Consider the following 16,944-nt stretch of genomic DNA (forward strand, 5'->3'; position numbering starts at 1 on the left):
CTCTCCCAGCTGAGGTGTCAATGTGAATTTACAAAGAAGTTCCAACAAAGGCAGGGATAAAAATGATTTCATATTCAAGACACGTATTTGAAGAGCTCCAAAAAGGTGGTGTTTTGATCTTTTCAAAAAGATTTCTCCTAACAACATCAGAAACCAAAACAAAATTACAACACAAAAATCTTGGTGCTTTTTCTTAATTAATTTTAGAGAATTGATATGCCAAAATTTTATTAAATTAGCTCCAGATAATACATATTTATGCAGATTCAAACACACTCTTTTATAAAGATAAATTAAAATCTATACCAATTTATTATAATTAAAATCTCCTCTTGGACCAACACATTTCAACTGAATACTAAAGTACTGAAGGGTATTTTAAGGTATTTAAGGTGTGTTCAACTATAGCTGGGAACTTATTTAAGCAGATATTTGTTCCTGATTTACACTGTTGAAAGAGATATTTGGAGTTGCTCGACTGTAGAAAAATGAAATTGAGCATAAGTTTTATAGTTCACTTTAAAGAGTCCACAGATTAGAGCCTAGAGAAAATTTAACCACACGCACGAGATTTACACTGGTTCACCCCCAAAGCAGGGATTCCATTCCCTCCCACCCAAATTATTCTAGGGAACTGTGGAAAGGAAAATAGTGCAATGGCTATAAACACAACCATATTGGGGAACTACAGAGAAAGATCCACTATGCTACAATCAAGTGATTTTTTTTTTAATGACTATACTGAAAGGTACTTGCTTCTATTTTAAGTTACCTGTATATACCTCTGTTTTGTCTTTTTTCTCCATTTTTCTTTAAATTTAAAAAATTTACTATTTCAGATACACTCTTTATGCCAATACCAGTCCAGCAGCAACATTATAATTCTAGACACACTTGTCTCTCTCTGTATATAGTATGCCTATGCTAAAATTTCACCATGGGGTGCCCATGTACAATTATCTGCACACTAAATCTTTTCATAGCTACTACTTTCAAGAAAACCCTGTCTTACTCTTCAGCTATGCCCAGTATATTCATCCCTGTAATTTAGCACTTGGTTGTATTAAAATGAACTTTCTCTGAATGATGCCAGAAGACCCAGGGATTAAAAGTGTGGCCTTTCCCACATCTATCAGTAACTGAAATTTATATGAAGAGCAAATAGCACCACATAGAAATATATAACCTTACTGATTACTTTTTACCAGTGATGGTGTTTGGAACACAGGAAAAAAATTGTCAATTACAGACATTTTATGACACTAACTAGGGTTTCCAAACAGCAGATTTACAGCAAAAAAAGCCATCAAATAGCTTGTTGCAAACCAAAATCTTCAGAGAACAAATCATTCATATGACAGGCATGTAAATGTTATAACCAGACCAATGCTATGGCACTTACAGAAATTATGGGTTGTGTGTTAAGCTTATTTATGCAAAGTTGAGCACGTGGAGATGGAAGCGTTATAAAGAGCACACACACAGCATGGATAACTGCAAATACTCATGGTGCTGGTTAATGTGTGGCTAACTGCTCTCATTCATTCACTCACACAAAGATACACTGTTATCTTTGCTGTGGATGCAAAGATGCAATTAAATTAATTTTCCACTGCCAACAGATGAACCAGAGGGTAACTCGGTGACAGCTGCCACGCCTGCCATGGAGAGGCAGCACTGCCTCTGAAGCCAAGGGCTCTGTGTACAAACATTCCCACAGCTGGTTTGGCAAACAGCACCCATCTGCCAGCACCCTGCACCGCGCCAGCACCGCTGCTCCGCAAGGGAAGGCCTGGATCCAGCCCTCCATGGTGGCACTGGGGAGGGACACCCAACTGCAGGTTTGGGCAGCAGAGTGCCACATCCTCTAGACACACGGGAAACCTTGGACATTTCATCATTATGTGGTGTTAACAGGATCTGACAATTGCTGAAGCCACGCAGAGACCAACAGAACATGCAGGTCTGTGGTAAAAAAATCTATGAATCTCCATAGTGCAGAGATTTAGACGGGACAGCTGCTAAGAAAATGACATCCTGGCAAGGAAGTGGAGAAGATCCACTGACTGGAGTCTATAAACGTGCACTTTTTCTGCAGAATCTGTAATTAAATGCAAACATCTGGAGGATAAGATAAATTATATATCAAGCTAATTAAATACTTAATTATATACATTTGCCTCCTCACAGATAGAAAGGCAATTCAGAGGAAATAATACAGACCTATCATATGATCTAACTAAGAAAGAAAGAAAGAAAGAAGACATATTGCAATATTTAGTTTTCTAATTATCTAAAAAAAATCATTACTGAATATATATGTTTTAGAAAAATAATGCAAATTCACTATTACTGGAAAAATCTCCCTTTCTTTAATGGTAGTACTGCAAGCGCATTTAAGCTTTTTAAGGCAATACAGCAGCAACTATCAAACAGAACAGAGTAAATTTAAACAAATCCAGATTAAGAAAATTGGAGAAAAAAAGAATTAAAAAAGTATATATAAACACATCTGTGCTTTCCATTCCAGTTTCAAAACATAACCTCATTTTAGAGCAGGCCAGCAGGTTGTCCTGACATGACTTGTACTCAAGCCAAGACTATTATCATCTTATTTACAGAAGAGTTAACACTCTCTACAAACATCTCTTACTAAGATATAAAATTGTTTTATTTTCAATTAAAGATACAGCAAAAATTCTTAACCCTCATACACTTATATTTGAAGGTAAAGTCCTTCAGGCTTCCCTGAAAATTAACCCCATTATTTATTATATTGAATTTCCACTGGACAGGATGCACTGACAGAGTTTGAAATAATACGAAAAATGAGAACAATGTAAGTAGAAGTTAATAATCCTAACAGACCTTTTAATTCTTGACTTTGTAGCTATCAGAAACAGCAGAGAACTACAAAAGTTTTGATGTCATGTTACATTTACTCTTTGCACATCGAACACTTTTTTAGCTATTATTTTATTATCCATTCATTCCATTACTTTTTCTGAGTTCCACTCAAATCACAGAATACCTGCAGTGTATTTTCAGGACAATTACTTTACAGCTGGTAATGAAATAAAAACAAGAAAAAACACAATTTGAGGCATGTTTTAGGATGGGAAATCGATTTGTACCTCATCTGTGTTGTAGATAATCTGCAGCCCCGAAGAGATCATCTCAACCAAATAGAGGAGAAACAACGACACAGCATTGATCTGAAGTAATTAAACACAGAAAGGAAACTATAATTAACTTTCTGTTTATTGGACTCATGTAAACAAACTAAACATGGTATAATTCACTAACAAAGATGGTCCCACTGTAACCCACTTCTGCTCCTTCAAAAATTCTGGATCTAATGATGTGGAAATGATCAATAGGAAAAGATGGCACAAACAAGCATTGTCCTCTAAAACTTCTGATGCTTTATGATTTTTTAATTTCAAACTGTGCTAGGAAAAGGTTTTCCCTTAGGCACACTGCTTTGACCCCTAGATAATCACTTTAGTCACAAGCTGGTTTTGTGCTTCCATATATGACAATTTACTAGCAAGTAGGTTACCAGAAAGGCAAGCAGTATATTGAATAGTGCACAGCACACCTAGAAAGCAAATCACTTCAGCCCTAGCGGGAATTGTGGTGTTATCAGCTGACAGGAGGAGAACTACAACATTTAGGTATTATCAGATATGTGAAAAACTAATTTTTTTTTGTACCCATCCACAGCACATATAGTTAACAGTAATTACCTTCAGCAGCTGTACAGATGTGCATCATAATGCCAACTCACTGAGGAATCAAAGGCAACTGCTGGTTGGGTTTTTTATTACGGAATTTTACTATAATTGAGAATTTATATAACTCCAATAGAGAAAGTAAGTTTAGCACAGTATGAGGTATAAACCACAATCTCATCATATGGAATTTAGAGAAACCATCTAGAACAAAAAAAGTGGATTCTTATCTGGAGCACAGCAGATCAAAAATTAGGTCCAAGTTCTAAAAATCCAAAAGTATTTAAAGACGACTGACTCCAGTGTCTTATGCAAACTGAAAAGCACCGAGTACAGCAATAAGGGCTACATAATACATTCAATTTTTCCCGGCTAAGCCCCCTTCAGTTACTCTGTACTCTTGTCTCCACAGAGCTGAAAACCCTCTAATTTTGAGGTACGCTGATGACAGATGGGAATGTGCATTCATGTTTATGGGAAGGGTTGAGCTGCCACAAAAACCAGACTTTTCACTGTCATACAGTGCTCCCCAGGTCCCCAAATTGTCTCCTCCTGTAGATAAAACATGCCTTTTCAGGAAATTCCACTTAGAAGTCCAAAATGCTAACTTAAGGTAACTTCATAAAGCATTTTTCCCAGAACATACACTTTCTGAAAGCAGAACATTTACTGTACAAACTATTTAAGTAATACTGTCACCATGAAATGAAATAATCATCAACCTACTGTCTCAGTTCTGATTAATTTCACTAGCAAATTTTGAGGTAAAAGGACTATGCAGACTTATGGAATGCAAAATAACAAGGTCATGAAAGCAAAGGTGGGTCTGAAAGTAAAGAGAAGGGGAAATAAAAAGAGTAGATTAGAATTTAGAAAATGAGAGAAAATAAAACAATCAGTTATGCAATGAGTCTGACTAGGAACCACTATGCAAAGCAGTGAACAATTCCCAATTGGGCAAAGCTGTTGTCAGTGTACATTAAATGAATGAAAATTGCTCAAAATTATGGAAAATTAAGCTGGGAATGTTAATATTAACTGTTACAATTATATTAAATCTTCCACTTTACTGACTACAACATTTTTTTTGCCAGGATTATTTATTGACAGCCATCTGTTGGTCTCAAAAAGAAGCAACTTAGTAAACAACCAACCATCTACCTCTACAATCAGACAGTTATTTCAGTACCTTCTTGCCAAAACATACCACTGAGTTATGTTTCAAAACACTCTTGTCTTTTTCAGTAGAAGATGCAAAAGGCAACTCAGTTTTACCACATACAGCACATCTAACACAAATTAAACCAAAATGAGACAGCAGCATTACAGAAGAATGGATACAACAATAATATTATTAAAAAAATCAGCCAAACTTGGATTTACATCTACAGGCATGTGTTACCTGAAGGTGACCATACTCCTTATGGGAGAAAACCTCATCTCCAGTGTGTGCACTGAACACAGAATGCAAACATGCAGACGGTTTGGGGTCTTGTTTAAATTTCTGAACCTAAAAGTGAATTAAAGGCAAAACATAAAAGCAAAGTGAATCATTTTAATATGTTTAGCAAACACAAATTCATCATATACCTTATTTAAATTATTATTATTACTACCAAACTAAAAAATTTCTTCGTTTGACCACTATGTAAACCTTACAATCAACAGTATCTTTTCAGAACAATTACTTTATAGCTGGCAATTAAATAAAACCAAGGTAACTCCATAACTCTTCAAGTCATGCTTTGCTCTCTGTCATAGGTTATGAGTAATGAGTATTTTGGACCAAACCACTACACTCTCCAACAAATTTTAGAATTTTCTAACCATTATTGCCAGTACCTGATCCACATTTCACAGTATTTTCAACACTGATGCTACCTTCATGAGATTTTCTTCTCTACCAACAAAACATACAGCACGTGCCTCAGAACAAGCAAACAAATACTGTATTGTGGAGTTGTCACATCCGCTCCACAAACACATTAAATACACTTCAGGTCAGAACTCATATGTTCATTGGCAATAGAACACAACATCTGCCATTTTTGTTACAAGCAGCAGAATCTGCTCAGGTCATGTCCTGGGCATATATAATCCATATTATTAAAAAATATCTTCCTTTTACATGAGGCCATACACAGTCACTCAGAATAAAGTCCAGCTTGACTTCTGTCTGTTAGGTACCAGAAATCATTTATTACTACACTGTAGGAAGAGAAAAGCATCTGTAGTAAACAAGGCAAAACCAGACAAGCAGTGTGCCAGCAGTGTGACACCTCTGTTAATTTAACACTCATTATTCAGATCTGCACTCATCCCCAAAACAAACAACTGTACATCAAAGAGAAAAACAACAGCTCAAATGTAACAAGATCAATTTAGGTCAAGATTATTTAAAGATGTGAGACTCTCAAGAAACAATCCAACCCCCCCAGAAAACGTATGTCAGCATAAATACAACTGGCAATACAATACTTGCTTATTATTATTGTTACCTGTGGACTTCCCATTTCAGTTTGTGTGCTCAGCTGTAATGGAAGCTATGGGCTTCACGAAAACTATTTCCAATAATACAGTTAAAAGTCAGTGACCTGAAACTTCAAATAACCACATGGAATATATATTTAACTACTTCTAGATCTGCTGCTAACCATTATGCAAAATTAATCCACCACACCTAAATTTTGATAAGGAGAAGGCCTGAATATTTAGAGTATACTCACAAGAGAATTATGGGCTGAATAAATCAACTGTATTGCAACACAAATAAATTACTCTGTTTCCCCACTCATTTTGGAAACATGTGCCTTTGTGAACTTATGTCATTAAGTAATATACTGCTGGGAAATGTCTGCTAAAGAAACCAAGCAAAGCAATCAAAATTATCAGCTAGGTAAGAAGAACTGCAAACACAATAACCAAGATAACAGTGCAAAAAAAACTCTCCAGCCTCAACAAAAAGTAGTTCTACATCTTTCCATTTAATCACTAAAAAGACATAAAACCCCCCACAACTACCAGTGGTGTAATATTTAAATGGGACAAATAACTGCAAAATGAACACAAAGAAGTTTCAAGCGTACACTGCACTTTCCTTCCCAAAATGCTCCTGTCTTCTATTCCCTAAAACAACGCTGTGACCTGACAACAATAAAGCAGCTGTTCTGAGCTGGGGCACACGGAAACACTGAATTTGATCTCTATTTAGCAGTTAGTTTTCCCAGTTTAATTAATCCCTTCGAATGAGGCGAGTGCTCACGTCCGCCGCGCAGTTTTACCTTATCGGCCTGGCGCATGTAGCAGTAGAGAATTCCTCTCATGCACTTTATAGCAGAATGCTCCAGCTCATGAGTCCTTCCCTTGTCATCATCAATACGCCTGGGTGAGAGAGATAACTCATAAAACAAATTGCAAATGCATTGGAGGGGGCGAAGAAAAAAGGAGACATTAATGATTTGGAATATTAAGTATTTAACTAATGTTGCTGCATAGTGGTGCCCTCACTCATATCAACATATTTACTGCTCTGGTCATCCTTTCTTATTAAAAATAATAATAAAAAAAGGGGTTTTTTATGCGACTTACACAAGCATTCATATTTCAAAATTTAAGAATTAAAAAAAATTCTTCCTGATATTATAACATCCAGTCTCTTGCAAGTAAATTATTCTTAGTGCCTGCAACAAGCCTGCCAATGCCCTGAACTCTCCTACTAGATTTAAAACAAGCGGCATCCCTTGAGTACAATCTGCCAGAAGAACCTCTATTTTTAGTAGCATGCATTAATTCCTCTGTAACAAATACTGGTACCAATTACATTATATGAAAACATGTTTACTTACCAAAAGTAGAGTGACATTTTTAACCTAGCACCTTCATAAATATTTTTATTGAGATTTGGAAACACACCATTCTCTACAGGTTTACAAATGTACTTTTAATAAACTTTCATCTTTTAAAACTTTCCCAGGGAACTGAATAAGAGAGGGAATGTAACTTGGCAGAGACACGAGTGTAGAAGTTATTCACCTGTAAGCAAGGGCCAATGCCCAGGCACAGGCAGCACAGTAAAGGCTGTCGTGGACTTTTGCCTTTTGGTTATCCCCGTAAGTCTTGGTAGGGAACAGACCTGTGGTTGGGCTTTGATGGAGCAGCAACGTTGATTTAACTGGAAGAAGGAAAAATAAAAAGGTTGTTAGCAACATTTGTATTTCTTCCCATTTCTGAATAGATTTTCAGGAATAGATCAAGGTGTGAACAACCTGTTAGAACATACACGAGATAAAATAAGAGAAAGAAAGGTAAGGAGAAACACACACAAAATTTGTTACATTGTTTTTACAGTCAAATTAGACCTTTTTACACAAAACCCCAGCAGAATTCAAAACTATTTCTATGACTCTGTTCTAGCACAACCCACTTTGTACAGAATTCCTACAAAGCAAACCAGTAATTTCCTTTCTATGCAAACAGAAGTAAAAAGTGACTACATTATGTCAACTGCCCCCCCAGTCAGTTAAATGCTTAAACTCTCCAGAACTCTACATTCATAATAATTACATTTTTAATTCAGGCCAGACAACTGCATCAATATTTATAGAAGTAGAAAGGAGTAAGTGAGGAAAAGGACAACTACAATTACTTAAGTCAGTACCTTGATACAAAAACAGAGTAAGACAGGAATTTTCAAGTTGCTAAAACTGAGTTCAGAAAAATACTAAATATTCTTTTAATTCTTTTTGTACTTCAATATTTTGCATTTGGGGAATTGTTTTTTCATAAGGCTATATAATAACCAGAATGCTACAAGACTGAAACTGGGCTTAATGCCCTCAAATGTGACCTTTCTAACAATAATTTGTTCAGCATAAGACAGGAAAGCAGGTTTTTTTTCCACAGATTGTTATCAAGCATCAATTTTATGAAGGCCTCTTTATTGTCCTTGTGGAATACTTAGAAACTAAGTATTTTAAATGAAAATTACAAGGTTTTACAGTTTTTTGCATTATATTCTTCCGTGTCATGATACCCTATAACAAAAACTTTGATAAAATATGACCTGAAAAAGTCAATATAGACTATTATAAATGAAGCATAAATTCAGTAGTGATTTTTACTGTAGCAGCAGCATAATTGCCTGAGATAAATAGCAAGCACCATCACAGATTTGTTGCTGCCAAGTGTTAAAAAAGCAAATTGAACATCTCCTTTGTAAGAGAGCTAAAAGCAATGCATCTAAAAAAGCAACACATCTATGGATAAACCAGGTACAACTGAGATTTCACTTCAAAAAGCCATTTGAATGGAGTCTCATCCCACATTTTTAGAGTGATGGGAAAATTGTTTCTATTCTATACCCCCACCTGAGTAAAAATTAAATTTTAAACTGTCAGTTGCACAGCCATTAAGCAACCCTGATTTTAGAATACAGGCAGGACTTCATTATAACACAAACATACTAAAACCCAAAACAATCTAACAAGAAGCAATCATTGCTTCTTGAATGGTTTTGGCGTAAAATAGCCTCATAATGAAAAGAAAAGCACTAAAGTTGGCTTGAAATTAGCTAACAAATTAAATTTCAACACAAAAATACATTATGGCACCATTAATAACAAAAAAGAACTTCTACCTGATCACCTACCAAACTGCTCCAAGTGCTGCAAGAAAGCTTTTGTCCATTTAAATTTTTCCTCAGCTGTATCTGGTCAATGCTCCAATCCTAAGCTACCCCTTTATGCAAAATAATACTAAATTCAGTCTTACAGCTGGACTGGATTTTCAATAGACATTTTGATTTTCAGCAAGAAGTGTAACTCAGCCCTCCTCTTTGCACCTTCCAAACTTCCAGCAGAAGTTTAGGAAACTATCTTTAAGTAGGAATAACGTAGCACCGGTATTTATCATGCAAATGTCAATTCTAACTCACATCCAGGTTAGTTCAAGCATTATTAACTTACCAATTCTATAGTAATGATTTAATTTATCCCACAGAGTTTCCCCCTCTGGTTTTGGAAGGTTAATACATTTAAGTGGCTCATAAATTGAACCTAAAATAAGAATAAAAAAGGAAAACCAAAATCAAGATCAGAATCAGTTTCATAATTCTAATACTGCTAAAAATTACTGCAATTGGGTATTTTTTCATGTTTGTTATACAAAAGCACAATTTACTGAACTTTAATTGAAACAAAAAAATTGTTATCTCTACAGTCTCAGAGAATTTTTTCTACAGTGCCTGTCTACACAAACCAGACCTCCATCTGTATCTCCAATGCCTCCTAGATACTCAACTACAGCAAATGCTACATAAATATTTAGTTAATTATTGACGACAACCATTAAATGTTAAGAATTTTCTAGGAACATTTTCTTAGCACTCAAGTACGTTACAGAGAAAATTCCAGAAGATATGCAGAAAAAGAGAAGAGGGACAAAAGTAGACCATAGTCAATTATTACTGCCCTACCTGCCTTCTAAAATGGTGAAGATGTTCAATACTATCAGGGTTTCACCTATCCCAACCTTGTTTGTACCCACCACCAGAGTCAGCCCAGCTGATCTCATGTCAGAATAAGAGTGGCTTGTTCCCACATGCTACTGAAGCTTAAACGAGCTATTAAACAGATAAAGCCCACAAATTACCTGTATTCCAGAGAAATACAACGCTATCAATTCACCGTCTTTCATTCTCACTGTCCCACTGCTTCCCTATCTGCACCTGAGAAGTCAGTTTTATTGAGAGCTGACTTGAGCTACCAATTAAAAATTACTGGGGTGAACCATTTCCAAGTTCTAATTTCAGAGTAACATCTTGCTCTCCTCCATAAATCACTTGGGCTTTATTCAGTGTTCTGGACAGCAAGATCTCCCCTAAAGCCATGTGCTAACAGGAAGAATGAGAATTCCCCCTTTCCGGACTGGATGCTGCCCTTCTGAAAAGCTCAGGGAATGCAGGGCCAGGGAAGCCCAGCCAGCCAAGCAGTTCTGGCAGGACACAGTGAGTGCTCCTTTTCAAGGTGCCTCTTTGGCAATCCCAGCACATTCCCAAGCATCAGACATGAGATTGTCCATACACAGGACTCTCATCCCCATGAAATCAAGAAAACAAAATGAAGAAAAAGAAAAGTGTTCAAGAAAGAACTGGATGTGGCACTCAGTGCCTTGTCCAGTTGCCAAGACAGTGTTTGGTCAAATGCTGGACTTGATGACCTCAGTGGTCTTTTCCAACCTAATTGAAATGTGTGTGGAATGGTGACAGAAGCTTTATGAATCAAGTCCTTCGGTGGGAAGAGAACAAAATGTCTCTTGCCCTTCAAGAATTCGAACCTCACCCAGGTTAGTATTACCTTTGCTTTGCAAGCACAGGAGTGGAAAAATATCCACCCCTCCCTGAGCAGACCCCTGGGTGTCTGCTCTGCATGGAGGCCCTGGTGATGCTTCCCAACCCATCTGAGCTTCCCCTACAGCCTTTTCTTTCCTCTCTGGGTGAGGTTAAGTTAGAAATAAAAACCTGCATGTGGGAAAGGGCCTGAAAGGGAAGGACAGAGAGCCCAGTTTATTTGAGCTGCCTAAAAAAACAAAGTCAAAAGAAATGAAATTGTTCTGCAATGGAAAAGAAAAACATGTAACATACCACAGCTTTTGTCTCTTCTATTACAATAAATAAATAACTAAGGAACATTCTGAACCAATTTAAATCCATTTTTCAAAGCAATTTCGTTTTTCTACTTTTAGCCTACAAATCCCTGTCCATGAGATGATTCATAATTTATAGTGTTATACAATTAATTCAGTTATCTTGCAAAAGCACACAACACAGTGAGCTGCAGTAACTGTAATTTTGTACAGTGTTGTAGTGAAAGGACAGAATACACAAAGGAAAAAAAATCTTCAGGAAGTCAGTGCATAAAAAGCAGCAAATTTATGAGAAATTCACTTACTAGATTTTCAAAGGCAAAATTAAGATTCTACCTCTTAGATTAGCAAATTATCATATGCATATCCACCACCATATCTGTGTGTGAAACAGGTTCAGAATGCCCACTTCCTGGAGGCTGCTAACACACCTGAGCATCCACAGGCACACACACACACACAAGTCAAAAGTTCCTGAACTAAAATTGTTCTAATTCAAATACTTACCAGACAAACTGTGACCCTCTGTGGCCAACAGAGAAACAAAACAAAGTTATCAAGAACAACATATTCTTCTATTTCAGAGCATTTAAAGGTTTCAACTTTGTGCAGAAAGAAGATTAAACAGAATAGAGAGCATGAAAATGTCAAAACACCACCATCTATAAATTACATTATTCTAGATGTTCGAAACTTTAATAGAAATATAGTAAAACAGCCAGAGTAGACTGTTGATGGAACAGAAAGGTGAAATGAATTCTAAGTTTGAAAAACTGACAAAAAGGAAAGTTTTATGCTTTGGAAGTATTCCCTAAAATTACTCCTACTACAAGGAGGAGAACTTGCTTTAATCAAAGTTTTCCACATATTCTTCATTAATTCCTCATTAGCATCTATATAGTTTATGTTTTGCTTGGGTGTCTACAGCATTCTCCTGGAGAAATGATGTGGTAAATTACATTTCATTACTATCACAACTTAATCAAAGCAAGGAACAGTCAGGACAAACACGAAGCTGCTCCTTCCTTGTGCTTTTGGAGTGAGCCTGTAACACAGAGGAAGCTATTTTTAGGATGGCTGGAAAAAAAGCCTGTCTACAGTCTCATCCAAAATCTATTTAAGAGTTCAGCAATATAAAAACCTGTCATAGAAAGCTATTTTCAATTACATATTTACAATAGGTTTTCAAACTGAAAAAAAAAAAAATTTAAAAAATGACAACAGCAAGACTGCAGCACTCTAAACATAACAGAATGACATATGCAAATAGTACCCTGGAGGTCTCAGTTTGTATGTTAGCATTTGGAAGGAACAGAATGAGGACATTAATTTTAAATACTGTTTTTCATAAATACATCACTTTGTTGTAGCCATACAGTGTGAGTTTTATTTTGGGTAAATAAGTAGGTGTGCTAGGAAGAACATAAAAACCCATTTTGTTGATTTACTGTTTCTTCTGCTGTCTAGTGGTGTAACTATCCAATATTTAAATAGGGTATATGGGAGTTCACCTTTTTTTCCACAAAGAATGAAGTGTGCCCATTATTTCCTTACACCACAAGTGCATTGCTGCAGGCAGCACCTACTTCAAGATCAGTAAAAAACTGATAGAAAATCAAAGTGTCACTTCCTGCATTAGTATAATTAATGTCTGATAAGAGAACACTCAAAGTCTTGATCCCAAGTCCAATTAAACCCTGTTTGCCTTTAGACATTGCACTGACTAAACATCCTATATTCATAATCTGAAGGAAAACTAATCCCCTTTCATTTCCTACCATTTACAGGTTCCAGAGTAATATGATTTTGCCACTCTTCAAGTTGAATGATTACTAAAAATGATAGACATTCCTTTCAAAGTATTAAAGAACAGGAAGAAACTTCAATCCTTTGTATACACAAGCTCTGGAGCCTGAAAATAGTATGTCATCCTGAAGTTAAAGTACTTTCCCATCCACCTCATTTTTATTCCAGTTATACCTGAGATTAGCATTAACTGCTCTTTAAGGGAAGAGATATAAACTATCCAAATGTTTCAACTCAGAGGCTATGACCAAAATGACTTTAAAACAACTCTGCTCCCAAATTTGTATATACAGAAGCTATGAACACACACACACCTCCTTGAAGATGGCAGGAATTGTGGATATTAAAGAAAAATAGGGATTAGAATGGAATTCTGTACTGAGTCTATGGATAAAGATTTGCTTTCAAGAAGCAAAGATTTCAACAAGCACGGTTTATTCAATTTTTTCAAAGTACAGAATTAATATAAGCAAACACTTGCACAAAGTTAATCCCAAACAAATGGAAGCAACATGGCAATAACTTTATTCCCAACATTTCACATGCCAGAAGAACACAAGAAAATGTTGATTTGCATAATTAAATCAGGACAGACCAAAAGAAAAAAGCTGAGAATACAAGATTTCTTTCTAGATTTGATAAGAATGAAAGCTGACCACAGCCTTTAATGTGACACTAGGTCTGGACATAATCAAACTCTTGAGCCAGGAACAAGCTCTGGACCTCAGAACACTGTAACTTTCATTACCCAGCATTAGTAAGGGCAATGACATCTTCACATTACAGAAGTCATTGGGACCAAAGAGGATTTTATTTCTACTCACAGCAAAGTTTAAGAAATGATATCACATGGGGATTTTTAATGACTACATACAGGAGGAAACTATGATTTCATAGTTGATGACCCTGCTTTGAGCAAGAGGCTGGAGTAGGTGCCATCCTGACAACCCTTCCAGACTGAACTGTTCTACAATTCAATGAAAAAAGGGTAAGGAAACACCAGGAGAAGGGCTTGGAGAAGAAGATGCAAAAGGTATTAAAGTTTTCCTCTACCTGAATACATAGTAGAAGTAAACAAAAGGTATGAATTGTTACCTAGGTTGAGTGATGATAACACAGGTAAAAATGAGTAAAATCTTGCAATAGTCTCATTAAAATAGGACTGAAGTGCCAAAGCTTTTAAACTATCATTTACAAAGCAAAAATCATGTGTTACACTGTGCAAGTAATTCAATTAGTATTTCACAGAATATCCTGAGTTGGAAGGGACCCACAAGAATTGTCGAAGTCCAGCTCCTGGCCCTGCACAGGACAAGCCCAGAATGCCACCCTGTGCCTGAGAGCATTGTCCAAATTCTTTCTGAGCTCTGTCAGGCTTGGTGCTGTGGCCTGTCCTGGGGAGCCTGTTCCAGTGCCCAACACCCTCTGGCTGAAGAATCTCCTTCTAATACCCCACTTAAACCTCCCCTGACACAGCTCCAGCCATTCCCTCAGGTCCTGTCACAGGTCACCAGAGAGGAAAAAGAAAAAAATATCTACGAATTTATTTTGTCCTTTCTCTGTTTCCTAATCATCTAAAGGTAGTTCTCTGTGCCATGTATTACACTTAATGCAAACTACTGATTTCAGGATTTACAGTAACTAACAACTCACAAAAGCTACTGAACACCAGAAATAAAATACTGACCATTGTGCCAGTACACAGGAACTTCACATAACCAAAATGCCAAAGTCTACCACACAAGCCTTGCAAATGCTACAACCAAGGCAGGAAACCATTCAGGATATTCAAGGCAGGCATTGCCATTTCTGAGAATTCAAAACAGTAAGTGTTAAAACTACTAAAAGTTTATTTTGCATCATAACAAGAGAAACATCAAGTATCTATATAATAATTAGGAAAGAGTTATTTTTTTTTTACACTGTAAATTCATCATATGTTCTTTGATGTAGAGAGAAGCAAAACTGAAAAGCCATGGGCAAGGCAGGGGAATCCAAATCACCCAGTTGTATCCCCTTACTTGGTTAGTCTCACTAGCACTTGGACTACTACTGTGCTTCAACAAGGACTACACAAGAGTCTTCCCCAATCACAGTTTCACATATGGATATATCTGATCCCAGTCAAACTCCTTTCAAAATACACAGTAATAGTCTTGACTTCACTAGCTTCTGCTGTACCTGAGGAGAAGCTGTGCCAAGGGCCTTTACTTTGCTTCCACTTAATTTCCACAAGTCAAACTTTGTAACCAATGATGACTGACTGACCGGAAATTTTATTTATCTCTAAACCAGTCACGTTGGGGCTTTTTAGGAGCCAATTGTAAACACCATTCTTAAGGCATCTTTCACGTGACTGTCATCTTAAAAGAGAAATTTGAGTTCAGAGATGGTTGCACTAAGGGATGCTGACAGGAACACAAAACACAAACAAAACAGGAAGATTTGACAGCAGATTTCAATCTAAGTAGATTACAATTTCAAGAAATTTACACTGAAAGAGTTCAAATTTTTAACTTAAACTTACAGTTTAAGTTCAACTGTACAGTGCTAAAAATCTACTAGCACAAAACACTGCTTGAAACAAAACACACAATTATTTTTTGTTGAATTAAATAGCCACAAACAAAAACAAAACACAGAACTGCACACTTACCAAATTTTAAAAAAGCATGCGCAGAGGAGGCTCTGTCATCATCCAAATTGGCCATTTCAAATTGGTGCAGCTAATCACAAACGTCTCAGGCTAAGCTACAGTAGGTTTCAAAACTGTTTAGTAAATGTTAAAGGCAATCAGCATTAAATTAAGTGAAAGCAATGTTAGTGGAGTTATTAACATGAGAGAGTGCACAGCACAAACTTTCATTACATCTAATGTTTCCTTCTTCTACACTGACCTCTCAGTTTTATTTTGCTTTTACTTCCATGAAACTTATCTGAGTAAAAGGACACAGTTTACAAAAAATCCATCTTTTGGATATTTGATGTGAGCTTTGTTATTCAATAGAAAATTTGCTATAAACACCAAAAGGTGATGAATGCAATCTGATATATTCAAGACGAAATAAAAATACTGATTTAACTAGCACATAAGAAAGTGTGAAGCAACATTAATGACAAGAAGCTGAAACTCTGCTTATGCATGGTGCTGCTTTCATCCCATGTGAAATCTACACCAGGATGTTTCTTGCAGTCTTATATATTACTTATGGCACTGAATATCTCAGCTATTTGAGGTAGGACATCTTCCACTCTGGAATACACAATAAGAAAAAAAGTGTTTGCAATTATGATGACAAGTTTTTCCAAATCTCCAAAGTTTACATGTTTTTAAGTAACCAAAATTTCAGGGGCTTTAGATTAGTCAACTACTGAATACCTTTATAATCTGCTCCTAATCAGACTAGCAACAAATGAAACAGTATTTTATTGTTTCAGGAAGGGAAATGAAAATTTCTAAATAAAATTTGGTTTTACTGGAAAAAAAAGTAAGTCATAATTTAATACACATAAACATGAGGATACAAATTACCTCCCACAGGATTGAGTCTTACAAGATAAATTGCTGCAGGCTATAAAACATGAATCACTTGTGCATTTCAGGCACATGTGCCTGTACTCCATGTTTACTACACTTACTCCAAGCAGCACACTAGTAAAGAAAAACCAAAACCAAACCAAAGAGTGCTGTTTGTGAGCTGGGACTCCAGCACAGGCCTCAGCCAAACCAGAAACACATGGGGGAGTTTCAGTCACTTTCTAC

At 36.3% G+C, this 16,944-nt stretch overlaps 1 protein-coding gene across 6 annotated transcripts in view; it reads right to left on the bottom strand.

Moving 5' to 3' along the window:
* Positions 1-16,944, bottom strand: part of PHKB (phosphorylase kinase regulatory subunit beta) — a 70,173-nt gene that overhangs the window by 51,664 nt on the left and 1,565 nt on the right. For 2 of the 6 annotated variants that reach the window (XM_042027552.1, XM_042027551.1), the window contains exons 2-8: positions 15,838-16,434; positions 11,883-11,900; positions 9,698-9,787; positions 7,767-7,905; positions 7,016-7,115; positions 5,137-5,244; positions 3,135-3,215 (exon numbers count right to left, since the gene is read on the bottom strand). In XM_042027552.1, the coding sequence (XP_041883486.1) occupies positions 3,135-3,215; positions 5,137-5,244; positions 7,016-7,115; positions 7,767-7,905; positions 9,698-9,787; positions 11,883-11,900; positions 15,838-15,892 (591 nt within the window). In that variant the 5' untranslated portion in view covers positions 15,893-16,434. The remainder of the gene's footprint in view (positions 1-3,134; positions 3,216-5,136; positions 5,245-7,015; positions 7,116-7,766; positions 7,906-9,697; positions 9,788-11,882; positions 11,901-15,837; positions 16,435-16,944) is intronic. The other 4 variants (XM_042027554.1, XM_042027553.1, XM_042027556.1 and 1 more) reach the window with 4 other exon arrangements.

The sequence above is a fragment of the Corvus kubaryi genome, unplaced genomic scaffold, assembly GCF_017639235.1.
Source record: "Corvus kubaryi isolate FWS band 111438036 unplaced genomic scaffold, C.kubaryi_AGA036_p1.0 37300, whole genome shotgun sequence".
In the NCBI taxonomy this organism is placed as follows: Eukaryota; Metazoa; Chordata; class Aves; order Passeriformes; family Corvidae; genus Corvus; species Corvus kubaryi.